This window comes from Elaeis guineensis, chromosome 10, assembly GCF_000442705.2.
Source record: "Elaeis guineensis isolate ETL-2024a chromosome 10, EG11, whole genome shotgun sequence".
NCBI lineage: Eukaryota > Viridiplantae > Streptophyta > Magnoliopsida > Arecales > Arecaceae > Elaeis > Elaeis guineensis.
In genome coordinates, this window is record NC_026002.2 from 81,781,816 (window position 1) to 81,797,750 (window position 15,935).

At 39.6% G+C, this 15,935-nt stretch overlaps 1 protein-coding gene across 1 annotated transcript; it reads right to left on the reverse strand.

The window, feature by feature from the left end:
- Positions 1–102: 102 nt before the first annotated feature.
- Positions 103–15,405, reverse strand: LOC105034254 (protein NRT1/ PTR FAMILY 8.2). The gene is made up of 5 exons (XM_073244541.1): positions 15,251–15,405; positions 13,501–13,743; positions 13,194–13,411; positions 12,546–13,096; positions 103–1,222 (listed from the first exon to the last, which is right to left on the reverse strand). Exons 1-5 carry the CDS (start codon positions 15,324–15,326, stop codon positions 379–381), a joined length of 1,932 nt encoding a protein of 643 aa, XP_073100642.1. The 5' UTR covers positions 15,327–15,405; the 3' UTR covers positions 103–378.
- Between the last annotated feature and the right edge of the window lie 530 nt (positions 15,406–15,935).

Sequence of the window (15,935 nt, forward strand, 5' to 3'; positions counted from 1 at the left end):
CATCTAGTTGTTCATCGAGTAATCGAGCAATCAGCAGGGTATACATCGTGTTATATAAGAACATTCCGTCCCCTTCTTATATATGTATCAATAACCATGGGGTTGTTTCAGTCATCTCATACATTGCTTGAAATTTGAAAGTACACCAGCTTTAATTTTCGACGAATTCCAACGTGTACATGTTACTTACGTTGACATCCAAGTAGAATCCAAGTCTAGAGAGTTGCACTTAAGTACATAAGCAGTACATGTTACTTATAATATATATATATATATATATATATATATATAAAAGAGTCGAACCTGCAAACAGCTAGCTTGTAGAACATCCAACCCGAAGCCCTAAAAGCAGCAGCTAGAGATGTGCGTCTTTAGGTGTTACTGCAATTCAATATCCTCAGCTGCTGTCTTCTTATAGGTATACCACTTGGCGATCAAAAGGTAGACTCCAAAGTTGGCGAGGCTGAGTATCGCCAGCAGCCAGAAGAAGTAATCAATGTGGGCCCGGTTTGTATTATCAGGAATCCAGCCCAGCTTCCCGTTCCTGGTGGTGATGGCCGTGACGATGGTGACAAGCAGGGAGCTCAAGTAGTTTCCAAGTGCCACCGTGGTCAGCGGGAGTGCAGAAAGCATGCTCCTCATGGCGTCAGGCGCCTGGTCGTAGTAGAACTCCAGCTGCCCGATAAAGGTGAACACTTCCGCTACCCCAACGATGAAGTACTGAGGTGCCTGCCAGAATATAGACAGGGGCACAATGGCATCACTGTCGTATAAGTCATCCCTCGCTATGATGCGGAGCCTCACCACCTCCAGAATCCCAGCAGCCAGCATGGAGAATATGGAGATGACCAGACCGATGCCCATCCTTGTCAGCTGAGTTAAACCCCGCTCGTTACCGGTGAACCTTCGAGCCACCGGGACGACGATGCGATCATAGATGGGAACGCATAGTATAACACTGATGGTGTCGACCATGGAGAGTGACGCAGGTGGAATCTTGAAATGGGGGCCCATTTTTGTATCTAGAGTATCCCCTTGGATGACAAACATGTTGCTCATCTGGCTGTAGACGGCGGAGAAGATGATGCCAGTGGCCCATATAGGAAGAATTCGCACAACGCTCTTGACCTCCTCCACTTGGGTGACCGTGCACAGCATCCATGGGTCCGCCGGACCATTGATCTTATCATCACGAGTCCTCACAGCTGCCTTGTCGAGGAACCTGCACAGGGTGGAACATGCATGTGCGAGCAATAATTAATTAAGGTTTTCATTAATTTTCGAAACACGCAAAAGGCATGCAGTGTTTGCTTCCTGCCGTTCCACTCGATCGATAAGCAGATATATTAGCAACCTAAACAAGTTTTTCTGAGTACATGTAACCTCCTTACATACTGAAACTTCCAGGGGGGTAAAATCCTGGCATATATGCATGACAAAAAGGACAGTCCGAAACCTACTCTCGGTGGTACCAGGATTCTCTTTTGGATCGATTCTTGTACATGGTGCTTGCTTTCTGAATTAGGACTTGGTAATTAATGAATCAATTGCATGTACTCCAGAAATATTGTCTCTTTCCAAGCATTCTGTAATATATATATATATATATATATATATATATATATATATATATATATATATATATATATATATTATTTTTTATTTTTTTTTCGTTTTAAACTACCATGCATGTTAAAATATCCTGACAATCAGTCATGCATGTGTGGCTTTGATACGGCGATCGATGCAGCAAATGCATTTTCAACATGAACTGACAAAGTAATTGCAGTACCGCTTCTACCCATGCATCAGATAGAATTACAAATTATGACCGGCGTTCGTATATCATCAAGAAATTAAGAGGCTGATAACTGTGCTCTCATATCATTAATTCCATCGGTCGTCAACATTAATCATATATAAAGGGCCTAATTAAGGTGAACGAGATTTATTTGAAATGGTGATATATATATGGATGGGCAAATCTACAAGTCTGGAAAAAGGAGTGAAGAAAAATGGACTGTACTTGTAAGAAACGATTTGAAAACAACCCTGACATAGGAAGTGTTGCTCCTAGATTGATTTTGATGATTACAAAGTAGATTGAAGGGATACCAATACTTTTATTTGAAAAAGTCTTTGTGCTCTTCAGGGGCAAAATCGTAATTTTATCAAAATCCTGATTTAATAGTATCATTTGGTAGAGCAAAAGATTTGTGATCTATTGGTGAAAATTTCATTGTTGTTGGACTTGTATTTTTGAAGTTATGCATGTTTGAAATCCATGAGTCGACTCATGAGTCAGCTCATGGCACAATGAGCAGCTTGGCACGCTGATTTTTGGCTTGGCACGGCCTGTGAGTCGACTCATGAGTCGACCCACAAGGCATGAGTCGACTCATGAGTCGACTTCTGCAGTTTTAGGCCAAAATTTTCAGAAACCCATTTTCTGGTTGTTGCAACAGAGGTCGACTCATGAGTCGACCCCTGAGGCATGAGTCGACCCCTGCGACGGGATTTGTCCGCAACGGTTAGTTTTTAACCCGTTTTAGGTGCTTTTAATGCTCATTTAATGTGCTCTAACGGTTTTTTTTTCTGCCTAGAATGTTTTCCTCTATTTCTTAAAGCTATAAAAGGTTTCAAAAGGTGGAAAACAAGCAAAAGATTGAAAAGGGATAAGCAAGACATTAAGAAGAGAAAGAAAGAGATTTGAAGAGCATTCAAGAGAGCATTCAGGAGCATTCAAAAGAGAGGGTTTCTCAAGCCTACTTTTCAGCCCTAATCAAGAGCTCATTTAAAGCCTTCAAGAAGCCAACAATCAAAGCTCACCAACTCCTCAAGCTCTCAATCAATTCCCGTCCAACTTTGAGAAAATTCAAAAAGGGGCTTCTTCACTTGAGTAAAGTGTATTTAAAGTTATATTCGCTCATTAAAGGAGCTTTTCTTGTACTTATTTGTGCTATAAACTGTTTTACTCTTTGTGAGTGATTGTTTTTGTTTTGGAGGGATTCCAAAACAAGGGAAGGTTGATCCGAACCTAGAATCGAAGTGTATTGGGTTGGCTTGTACCCGAAAAATAAGTGGACTAGCTTGGGACAGCTAGTGTCGGAGTTTCCGACGTTTGTATTCGGGTTGAATACAAGTTTAGTGGATTAAAATTCCCAAGTAGGAGCATGGGGAGTGGATATAGGTGCAAGGTTGGCACCGAACCACTATAAATCCTTGTGTTTGTGGTGTGCACAATTGCCTCTCTTTTACTTTTCATTATTTCCTTGCATTCTTGCTTTAGGCAATTAATCTTGAACTAAAGTTATTCTCCTCATTCTTTTAGCTATTGACAAACATCTTTCATAAGTCATTAGTTAAGTTTAAAATTTTTAGAAATCCAATTCACCCCCCCTCTTGGGTTGCATAGCTGGACAACAAGTGGTATCAGAGCCCGGTACTCTAGCCCGTCTTTGATCTAAACAATCAAAGAGCCAAAGATCTATGGCAACCCATGTCGGTACTTCTCTAGCCGAGGGGCAATCCACCAACCGATCTCCACTTTTCAATGGGTCTAATTACACCTATTGGAAAGCTCGGATGAAAATATTCATTCAAGCACTCGACTATGATATGTGGAGTATCATAGTGAACGGTCCTCACACACCCACTAAAATTATAGATGGTGAGGAGTCAACCAAACCCGAGAAAGAATGGGATGAGGTTGATAAGAAATTGGCACAATTAAATGCTAAAGCAATGAATGTACTTTATTGTGCTCTTGATGCTAACGAATTTAATCGCATTTCTACTTGTTCATCTGCTAAAAGAAATATGGGATAGGTTAGAAGTAACCCATGAGGGAACAAATCAAGTAAAAGAGTCTAAAATAAACATGCTTGTGCATAAATATGAATTGTTTAAAATGGAGCATGATGAGTCCATAACTGCAATGTTTACTCGCTTTACTGATATAATTAATGGTTTGAAGAGTCTTGGCAAGTCCTATACTAACAGTGAGCTTGTAAGAAAGATTCTCAGGTCATTGCCAAGAACTTGGGAAGCCAAGGTGACTGCCATCCAAGAAGCGAAGGACTTGAACACTCTACCTCTAGAAGAGCTTCTTGGATCCTTGATGACTCATGAGCTAAGCATGAAGCAACATCAAGAGGAAGAAATCAAAAAGAAAAGAACCATTGCCCTCAAATCTACAGCTCATCCTGATGAGGAAACTGATGACACTAAAGATGAAGAACAGGATGAAGAGATGGCACTCATCACCCGGAGATTCAAGAAATTTTTAAGAAAAAAGAAACAGGGGATGAGAAAGAGGCCATTCATAAAAGGGGAACAAAGTAAAGAGAAAGAGAAAGATCAACCCCTTATCTGCTACGAGTGCAAGAAGTCAGGACATTTCAAATCCGAATGTCCACAACTGAAGAAAGGTCCCAAAAAGTTCAAGAAAAAGGCAATGATGGCCACATAGAGTGCGAGTGATGACTCAAGCTCCGATGAGGAAACCTCAACCGAACAAGCCAACCTGTGCCTTATGGCACACGAAAATGAGGTAATTTCTGAAACCCCTAGTGATTTTACATTTGAAGAATTGCATGAAGCATTCTATGATTTAGTTGATGAATTAAAGAAACTAGGGATGAAAAACAAAGAGCTGAAATTGAAAAATCAATCCTTAGTAAAACAAGCTGAAAATTTTTCAATTGAAAAATCCACCTTGCTTCAAGAAAATCAAAGCTTAAAGAATGAAATTGACAAGCTGAAACCTATAGTAGATAAGTTCACCTTAAGTTCAAACAAACTGAATATGATTCTTGATAATCAAAAAGCCGTATATGATAAGGCTGGACTTGGTTATAACCCCTTGAAGAAACAAAAATTTTTGAAAAATATTTATGTAAACTCTTTAAGTAACAAGTCTACCAATATTACTTATTTCAAATGTGGTAGAGTAGGACATAAGTCATACACTTGCCTCTTTAACAAATCTGCAAACACAACTATAAAGAAAATATGGGTTCCAAAAGGAACCATTTTGACTAACCAAAAAGGACCCAAGAAAGCTTGGGTACCTAAAACAAAAACTTGATTTTTGTTTGCAGGTGTGTCTAGCATCCCAAGGAGGAAACAGGAAATGGTATCTTGACAGTGGATGCTCGAGACACATGACTGGTGATGAATCACAATTCATCACGCTTGATGCTAAGGATGGAGGGATGGTCACCTTTGGAGATAATGGCAAAGGAAAGATCATCGGGATAGGTAACATTGGTATCACTCCCTCCAAATACATTGAAAATATTTTGTTAGTTAAAGGTTTAAAGCATAACTTACTTAGCATTAGTCAATTTTGTGATAAAGGGTATAAAGTTGTTTTTGAATCATCTATTTGCATTGTGACTAGTCCTATTAACGATGGCATTAAATTTATTGGACATAGACATGGCAATGTTTATATGGTAGATTTAAATGATTTAGTCAAAATAGACATGCAATGCCTAGTATCCTTGAATGCTAAAGTTAATGAGACTAGTTGGCTTTGGCATCGTAGACTTGCACACATTAGCATGCATTCTCTTTCAAAATTAATTAAGAAAGAATTAGTTCTTGGCTTGCCTAAACTGAATTTTGAAAAAGATAGAATTTGTGATGCATGCCAACTAGGTAAACAACTAGAGTTTCATTTAAATCCAAAAATATTGTTTCAACTTCTAGACCTTTAGAGCTTTTGCATATGGACTTATTTGGACCAACTAGAACAACTAGTCTAGAAGGAAAACGATATGATTTTGTAATTATAGATGATTACTCTCGTTTTACTTGAGTTTTCTTTTTGGCACACAAAGATGAAACTTTTCATATTTTCACTAAATTTTACCGAAAAGTCACCAATGAAAAAAGATTTTCAATTCAAAATATTAGAAGTGATCATGGAACTGAATTTGAAAATCAAGACTTTGAAAATTTTTGTGATAAAAATGGAATTGACCATAACTTCTCTGCTCCTAGGACACTCCAACAAAATGGGATAGTTGAAAGAAAAAACAGAACCTTAGAAGAAATGGCCCGTACCATGCTTTGTGAAAGCAACCTTCCAAGATATTTTTGGGCGGAAGCAATTAACACAGCATGTTATATTTTAAATCGTGCTTTGATTAGACAAATTTTAAAGAAAACCCCCTATGAACTTTGGAAAGGAAGAAAACTAAATATTGCATATTTTCATATTTTTGGTTGTCGATGTTTTGTATTAAATAATGGTAAAGAAAGACTTGGTAAATTTGATGCAAAATCAGATGAAGCAATCTTTCTAGGTTACTCCTCCACTAGTAAAGCTTTTAGAGTTTTTAACAAAAAAACTTTAGTAGTTGAGGAGTCCATACATGTTGTTTTTGATGAATCTAACGATCTTCCTTCAAGAAAGAATGAGGGTGTTGATGATGCAGATCCTCTAATAGAAGGTATGAAGGAGATCACTCTGAAAGATTCAGCAACTCCAGAGAACGAGGAACAAGAAGATAAACAAGATGAGAGAGGTGAAGAAATTCAAGAACAACCTCAAGGTACAAATGACCTACCCAAGGAATGAAGGTATGTTCACAACCACCCTAAGGAGTTAATTATTGGTGATCCTATGCATGGGGTAAAAACTCATTCTTCACTTAGAGATGTATTTAATCATTGTGCTTTTGTATCTCAACTTGAACCAAAAACTATTGAAGAAGCTGAAAATGATCATAATTGGATTAATGCAATGCAAGAGGAACTTAATCAATTTGAAAGGAATAATATTTGGACCTTAGTATCAAGACCTAAAAATTATTCAATAATTGGCACAAAATGGGTCTTTAGGAACAAATTAGATGAGCATGGTAATGTAATTAGAAATAAAGCAAGACTGGTTGCTAAAGGATATAATCAAGAAGAAGGAATTGATTTTGATGAAATCTTTGCACCTGTTGCTAGATTAGAAGCCATTAGACTTCTACTTGCATATGCTTGCTTTATGAAATTCAAATTATTTCAAATGGATGTTAAAAGTGCATTTTTAAATGGATATATTGCTGAAGAAGTATATGTAGAACAACCCCCTGGATTTGAAAATCATGCTTTTCCTAATCATGTCTTTAAATTAAATAAAGCTTTATATGGATTAAAACAAGCACCTAGAGCATGGTATGATAGGCTAAGCAAATTTTTACTAAATAATGGTTTTTCAAGAGGTAATGTAGATACAACCCTCTTTATTAAAAGAAATCAAAATGATATGTTAGTTATACAAATTTATGTTGATGACATAATTTTTGGGTCTACTAATGAATCTCTTTGTCAAGACTTTGCTAAGCTCATGCAGGGGGAGTTCGAGATGAGCATGATGGGAGAACTTATCTTCTTCCTCGGACTCCAAATCAAACAAACAAAAGAGGGAATCTCCATCATCCAAAGCAAGTACACCAAGGAACTACTCAAAAAATTTGGAATGGAGAACTCCAAACCAATTGGCACACCCATGAGCCCCTCATGTAAGCTTGACAAGGATGATGAAGGTAAATGTGTAGATTTAAAATACTATAGAGGTATGATTGGCTCATTATTATATTTAACTGCAAGTAGGCCTGATATCATGTTTAGTGTTTGCTTATGTGCTAGATATCAATCTAATCCTAAAGAATCTCATTTGAATGCTGTTAAAAGAATCCTTAGATACTTGAATGGTACTCAATCTCTAGGGTTATGGTACTCTAAGGACTCACAAATTGATTTATTAGGATATTCAGATGCTGATTTTGCTGGATGTAAATTAGATAGAAAAAGCACAAGTGAAACTTGCCAATTTCTTGGAGTTAACCTAATCTCATGGTTTAGCAAGAAACAAAATTCGGTAGCACTGTCTACGGCTGAGGCCGAATATATTGCAGCCGGAAGTTGTTGTGCTCAAATCTTGTGGATTAAGCAACAACTCGAAGACGGCTGAGGCCGAATACATTGCAGCCGGAAGTTGTTGTGCTCAAATCTTGTGGATTAAGCAACAACTCGAAGACTTTGGAATCAAACTTAATGAAACACCAATTAGATGTGACAACACAAGTGCCATAAATCTATCTAAAAATCCAATTCAACACTCAAGATCTAAACATATTGAAATAAGACATCATTTTATAAGAGAACATGTTCAAAACAAAAATATAATTCTTGAATATGTTTGCACTGAAAATCAATTAGCTGATATCTTTACAAAGGCCCTTAGTGAGGATAGATTCTGTGAAATTAGGAGAAATCTAGGAATTCTTGATCCATATGTCTAAATATTTTTCAAATTCCAAAGATTTGATGTCAAAAAAATTCTTTGAGGTTAATTTTCATCATCTATCTTGGTCCCAAAAGCTCAAGTTTATCATTATCAAAACTTGTCTTTGAGCAAAATTCTTTCTCCCAAAATTTTAAATTTTTCTAGAATTTATTCATATTTTTTCTGAATTTCTGAGTTTCATGAGTCGACCCCCTTAAGTCGACCCCATGGCAAACTTGTAATTTCTGCAAACTTCCCACGGGCTCCTTTTTATTTGGGATCCTGTTCATGAGCCGACTCATCTCTTCATCTTCCTCCCTCCAAAAACCGACATCTCCATTCCCATTCTCTCCAAAACCAAGGATCTAGCTCAAGGTTCTTCTCCCTTCTCCTCTCCACCATAAATCGCCACCTAGGAAAGGGGATTTTCGTGCTTTTTCCCTTTGATTGAAACGGTTGGAGCGTGCCTTAGCACTCCACCGTTCTTCTCAAATCCGCCTCTTCTCCCCACCAAAATCTCTCTCCATTCTTTTGTAATCCTTCTTCCACTCATCCACTTGATCTTCCAAGTCTCTCTGCCTGCTACTGTGGTGAGAATGGCTCCGAAGATGAAGCTCCCACAAAGAAGAAAGTCGGTCCATGAGCTAGAAGAAAATGTCCGGAGAAAAAGGCAAGCTGCTCAGTCCTCCACTGCTCCCACTCCGGCTTCTGTGTCAGCTCAAGGTCCTTCTCAATCATCCCTAAGCCCCAGTAAGAACCCTCTATCTGATAGGAAAGTTGAAACCGGTAAAAATATGGATTTTCGGTTCTTTGAAAAAGAGGGTTTTACATTTGGAACAAAAATTAAGAACCAGGGATGGGGTTTCTACTGCTCCCTTAAGGAAGTCACTTTTGTAGACCTAGTCAGAGAATTCTATCAGAATCTACATTATGGGAATGAGTCAGTGACTTCAACAGTCAAGGGTGTTGATATTTGTTTGGATCCTAGTATTTTGGGAGAAATACTACATTTGCCCAGTGAGGGTTACTCTTATATGGAACTCCCAGTAAAGGAAGAGGGGATCAGTGTTATTCTAGGGAGAACCTACACAGGGAGTTTGAATAAATTGGAAGCAAAGATTTTGTCTATTGAGATGAGGATCCTACATCAGTTGGTGACGAAGCTCTTCTTCCCTAGGAGTGGTAGGCATGATCTACTTTCCAGCAGAGATATTTGTATTATGTTTCATGTTATCACTCAAACCCCCCTGAACCTCCCTGCACTAATGATAGAGGCCATGAGAGAGACATTGAACAGATCTAAGGCACATTTGCCTTTTGGTATGGCCCTTACTAGAGTTTTTAGGAGGTTTGGAGTTAGCTTTGAGGGGGAGGCATCTACTAAGCTCTCTCATGTAGACACCTTCAACCAACACACCCTGCACCGTATGGGTTTTACAAAGACTGATGGTGGTTGGATCAAGGGTTCTGAGGAGAGAGCTGAGGACAGAATAGAAGACAGAGCTGAAGAAGAAGGTCCATCATCTCCTATCCATGACTTCAGGGCAGCTTCACCAGATATCCAGTTTATTCCAGATCCAGAGGCTGGCCCTTCAGAGTTCACCAGGAGGCCCACACCAGTACATCAGCCTGAGAGCAGTGCACCTTCTTCAGAGTTCAGACTGGCTGATGATCAGATTGAGCAGATATCACAGCGTGTAGCTTCTTTGCTATCTAGACAGTGGAGCACTTCTTCATTTACACCAGGGGCCACTTCATTTGATCAGACCATGACTCCCCATATCTCCACTGTGTTTCAGTTGATCACAGATCAGTCTATCCGGATTCAGCAGCTTGAGGACACCGTTTGGAGATTGACTGGGAGAGTTCTTGACTTGCAGGGGCAAGTCCTAGCTTTGGCCCATCCTCAGCCACAGGAGTCCACTATTGAGGTCACAGACCTTACTGCAGAGGCTGGCAGGCTCAGAGGTGCACTGGAGGGTGGATATGAGTTACTGAGGAGAGAGATCCGAGGCTCGAGTGAGCATGCATCCACTCAGTTCACTGCTCTACTTCAGTCTGTTTCCAGAGCACTGAACGTACTTGATTCCATCAGACTCACTCTTTCTGTCCAGTCCTTGGCCTCGCAGCATTCTCAGCCTCCTAGTTCATCTCGCTCACCTGCTCGTGCCAGAGGCAGACGGGGTAGAGGACGTTCTTCTGGTCGAGATCCATCAGCTCCTCATCCTATCTCTGATGACTCCGATCCTTCTAGTCATGATCTTTACTAGATCCTAGGTGTTAGTGTCTTGTTCTTTCTAGGATCTGTATTTTGGGGCCATGTAATGACATTAGCTAGTTGACTTTTATGTTATGAAATTTGTATTGAGACAATTATGGTTTTAATCATCTTTTGCTTATATATCTACTCTTTGTAATGATGTCAATCATCTTTTGGTTATATATCTTCTCTTTGTTGATGATTGCTGTTAATAATTGCTGTATTGAGGGGGAGCAAACATCAATGATTAGCACTAAAAGTTTTAAAGAGAAAACGTATTAAAAAATGAGGGGGAGTTAACCATGTTTGATGATGTCAAAAAGGGGGAGAAATTAAAGAAAAAGCAACCCATCAAAAGCAAAACTACAAATTATGAGAAATTAAAAGCCAAAATTATACATTATTTGAGAAATATAATGAATGAATTGAAGAATTTAAAGAACAATATTAAAAGTAAAATTATTACATAACTTAAAAATACAATGAGTAAATTGCTTCTTTAAATATGCTCTGATTTGCTTTAAAAATTTAAATATGCTCTGATAAGCTTTAAAATCCTTACTTGCTCTGATACATCTTAAGAAATTTAACTTGCTCTGATACATCTTAAAATTCTTAACTTGCTCTGATACATTGTAAAATTCTTACTTGCTCTGATACATCTTAAATTTAAAATGCTCTGATACATCTTAAATTCATTGTTGTTGGACTTGTATTTTTGAAGTTATGCATGTTTGAAATCCATGAGTCGACTCATGAGTCAGCTCATGGCACAATGAGCAGCTTGGCACGCTGATTTTTGGCTTGGCACGGCCTGTGAGTCGACTCATGAGTCGACCCACAAGGCATGAGTCGACTTCTGCAGTTTTAGGCCAAAATTTTCAGAAACCCATTTTCTGGTTGTTGCAACAGAGGTCGACTCATGAGTCGACCCCTGAGGCATGAGTCGACCCCTGCGACGGGATTTGTCCGCAACGGCTAGTTTTTAACCCGTTTTAGGTGCTTTTAATGCTCATTTAATGTGCTCTAACGGTTTTTTTTCTGCCTAGAATGTTTTCCTCTATTTCTTAAAGCTATAAAAGGTTTCAAAAGGTGGAAAACAAACAAGAGATTGAAAAGGGATAAGCAAGACATTAAGAAGAAAAAGAAAGAGATTTGAAGAGCATTCAAGAGCATTCAAAAGAGAGGATTTCTCAAGCCTACTTTTCAGCCCTAATCAAGAGCTCATTTAAAGCCTTCAAGAAGCCAACAATCAAAGCTCACCAACTCCTCAAGCTCTCAATCAATTCCCATCCAACTTTGAGGAAATCCAAAAAGGGGCTTCTTCACTTGAGTAAAGTGTATTTAAAATTATATTCGCTCATTAAAGGAGCTTTTCTTGTACTTATTTGTGCTATAAACTGTTTTACTCTTTGTGAGTGATTGTTTTTGTTTTGGAGGGGTTCCAAAACAAGGGAAGGTTGATCCGAACCTAGAATCGGAGTGTATTGGGTTGACTTGTACCCGAAAAACAAGTGGACTAGCTTGGGACAGCTAGTGTCGGAGTTTCCGACGTTTGTATTCGGGTTGAATACAAGTTTAGTGGATTGAAATTCTCAAATAGGAGCTTGGGGAGTGGATGTAGGTGCAAGGTTGGCACCGAATCACTATAAATTCTTGTGTTTGTGGTGTGCATAATTGCCTTTCTTTTACTTTTCATTATTTCTTTGCATTCTTGCTTTAGGCAATTAATCTTGAAGTAAAGTTATTCTCCTCATTCTTTTAGCTATTGACAAACATCTTTCATAAGTCATTAGTTAAGTTTAAAATTTTTAAAAATCCAATTCACCCCCCCTCTTGGATTGCATAGCTGGGCAACAGGAAGCAATCCTTTTTAGGGGAAGAGAAGCGAATAAGAATTCACAGAGCATGGGAGCTACGGAGTCCAAGTTAAAAAGATAGATTGGAAAATGGATCCACACTAAATAAGGATCGAGTTCGTTCCGATAGACTTACTTGAACTGGTCCGTGTGCTCGAGCTTACGGCTACCTTGGATTGCAGATTCCTTCTCCGAAATCTCATACAGCAAAGAATTGTCCGCGGGTACCTTCACTCCGGATTTCCTAAATGATGCGACGACGACTTGGGCGACGCGTGTGAGGGGGCTTCCTCCAGGTTTCTGGTGTCTGTACAATGGGGTGCCCCAGAAGAAGCTCGCAACCGCAATGGCCATTGCCACCGCAGGGATTCCAAAGCCCAAGCCCCATCCGACGTTGTCCTGTATCCAGACCAGCACCGAGGACGCAACCAAGGCCCCAATGTTGATCGAGAAGTAGAACCAATTGAAGAAGGAGCTCTTCCTTTTCTTCTCGGATTCGTGCGATTCATCAAATTGGTCAGCCCCAAAAGAAGAGACGCAGGGCTTTATCCCTCCAGTACCTAGTGCGATGAGATAAAGCGCTGCGAAGAACGCTGCACTCTGAGCATCCGTTGGGTTGCAGGCACCGTTCTCGCAAGCAGGTCTCAGCCCTGGGATGGATGCCGTCAGAGTCAATAGCGTCAAACCCTGTAATCCATCGAATAGAAACTCAACTTAGTTCTTACGTTTGATGGTTCGAGTTAAGTATATTTAGAATTGAGGGGGCTTCTTTGATTTTTCTTACAAAGATATAAACTATCACAAAAATGGCAATCGTCCAATATCTTCCAAGGTAGGCATCAGCTAGAAAAGCCCCAAGGAGAGACATAATATAGCACGTGCCTGTCCAGTCCGAGTTATTTTTTGCTGCTGTGGCATTCCCTTGGTGGAGACGGTACTTCATGTAGTTTACCAGATTGGAGCTCATCCCATAATATGCCAGCCTTTCACAACATTCATTTGCTGCATGGAGATAAAAAAAAACAGATGATGATGATGCCAGAGATGAAAGGAAATTAATAAAACATGGCGCAAGGACTTGAGAACCGTACCAAGAATGTAGGGGCAAGCCCTCCAATTCCCGGTGTCTTTCCTCACAGCAGGGTTTCCATGTATATCCGTCGTTCCGTCTTTTGTGTATATGTCTACAGCAGGGTTTCCATGTATCTCTGTTGTTCCATCAGCAGAATTGACATGCGTCTCTGTTGTTCCATCCTTTGTGTATTTGTCTTCGGCCGTCTCCATGATCTGGCAGTTCGGATATTGCTTACAGTGTTTTTTTCTCCGTATTTCACCTACAATTTCGGCGTTCATTATGTCAATATGGTAATGCACCAGGCAAGCTTACATGGAAATCACACTAAACTCGCTAGGTTTGCAGAACCGAAACAAAGAAGATTTAACTAAGACTAATTTATCAAGCGAATAAATAAAGCAGCAACAACATCCAGCTGCTATCTTAACAGTTTCGTCAGCGAGCAATTTTAAAATTCTAGGAAGTTTAAAGAAGTCACGCAACTGGTAACCGAGGAGAGGGCTGGGCTGGAATTGGGTTGTATGGTGACAAGTGTTTTCGCGCAGCAGGTTGGGCTGAGACCCGAAATTGTTTCAAATTTCGGGCTCAAGCCCAAGACCAAGCTCGACCTGAAACTCGATTGGGAAGAGAACCTAGAGAGAATTGGGAGGAAGATGCATTGGTGGGAACAGAGGGGAAGACCGACAAGATAGATTGAGAGGCAGAGAATGGTTAAAAGTACAGAAAGCGAGAGGGGGAGAGAGTGAATAGATATTATTGTGGACGAGAGGTGGAGAGGGGGGAGACATCGGGTGGGAGAGAGATCGGGATCATCCGCTTGTATCTTCTAAAACTCTGATACATGCATATGATGTCCTATAAAAAAAAGTTTGGGACATGGAAAATCAATAATAAAATGATTGTTGACAAAGATATTATGTTAGTCCTGTTTAGTTTTAGTATTTATCTTTCAAGCAGATTTCTTCACTTTTTATGTGGAAGTGGTTGTCCTGCCACTTACTTTGTATATTTTCTATTTCTCTATTCCACTCCTTTAAACATTTGGCTTTTTATTAAATAAATTGGGAGACTAATCATTAGTCTCCATATATTTCCACAACGACAAAGACATTATTTTAGTAATTTCTGTGTTGTTGATCGGGGACAAGGGGGAATTTCTATGTTGTTGATACAACCTGATAGAACTGTGAATTCATCGACTACAGGAAGGTTTGCCGCCTTGATTAGTCATGAGGAATCTATGGTGCACGTATCTGCACCAAAATCACAGCCCAAAGTTCTGGAATATATAGACATAGATCCATGCATATCCACAAGGAATACAAAATTTATAGACGCCAGTGGAACAGAATTGCTTCAAGAATTTCTATAAGAAACATTCTGACTTGCCATTAAATCCATAAAGGGAAAGCAACTGCTTTCCTCTACGCGAGCAGAGAGAACTAGCAATATACTTACAGCTGAACATGGCTCATGTGCTGCTTTGTTATGGAAGACAATACTGCACTTCAAAACACTATTTAAACCGCTCCCCTCTATCAGAATTCAGAAGGTTTGAACTATGAAAACCCTTTTTTCTTTTTCTTTTTTTAATTTTTTTTTAAAAAAATCTGCTGCTACAAGAACTAAAGTACCGATAATTAGTGCATATGGTTTGTTGGATCTCATAGATAAAATTCTGGCGTGGAGAAAATTTCTTTTGTTTCTTTGATAACTAGAGCACCGATAAGTGCATGGAAAAGCGGGGGTAGGCACTAGTGGATTACCTGAATCCTGGCAAATACTGGTGGCAAATTTGCCCGCGGGATCGCAACTCTGCTTGCCTGCCGAACACCGATACATGACCTAACCGAGATGGCTAGTTCTACCTTTATAAGGAAAATCCAATATAATTTCTTAGGCTGGAGGGCCCTGCCTTGGAATTTGGGGAGATATTTTGTCCCAACGGAGAACCCACGGCATGCTGTGGTTTTCACGGAAGAGACAAGAAGAAAATACACGGCGCAGAGGTGCTGTCGTGTGTACACTGTACACTGAACGCCTACAGTGTTTCACCTTAATATATATTCTACTGTTATAATGGGAAAGTATTTGGGACATGTATATAGTGGTAGAAATTTACGAGGATACATGCCCGCCTTCCTAAGTTCTACCTTGAGTTCAATTTCACTTTGCATCACATGTTCGACGCCCTAATTTATTCTACCGCCTAATTCAAACTTCCTTGGACTCGGTGCTTGAACTCAAAGAAGAGATGGTGTGAGAGTTTGTGTCTCCATGCACGAGCACTGCACAGGGAGAATTCTAGCAATGCATGGTCAAAATCAATCATAACTGATAGAATATATCGGCAAACATGGCGGCTAGCCCGTCCATGAATCCAGTTGCGAATTGCGACGCAAAATAAACTCACAACGGAAATAAGCTTGACACTCGACCCTAATCAGTGCT

Excerpts from the sequence above, each read along its gene's own strand:
- LOC105034254 (XM_073244541.1), bottom strand. The coding sequence starts at position 15,326 with ATGTATCGGTGTTCGGCAGGCAAGCAGAGTTGCGATCCCGCGGGCAAA. Across the intron at positions 13,744-15,250 it reads CAGTATTTGCCAGGATTCAG|GTGAAATACGGAGAAAAAAA; the intron begins GTAATCCACTAG and ends CCGAAATTGTAG. Across the intron at positions 13,412-13,500 it reads GGCTTGCCCCTACATTCTTG|CAAATGAATGTTGTGAAAGG; the intron begins GTACGGTTCTCA and ends ATCTCCATGCAG.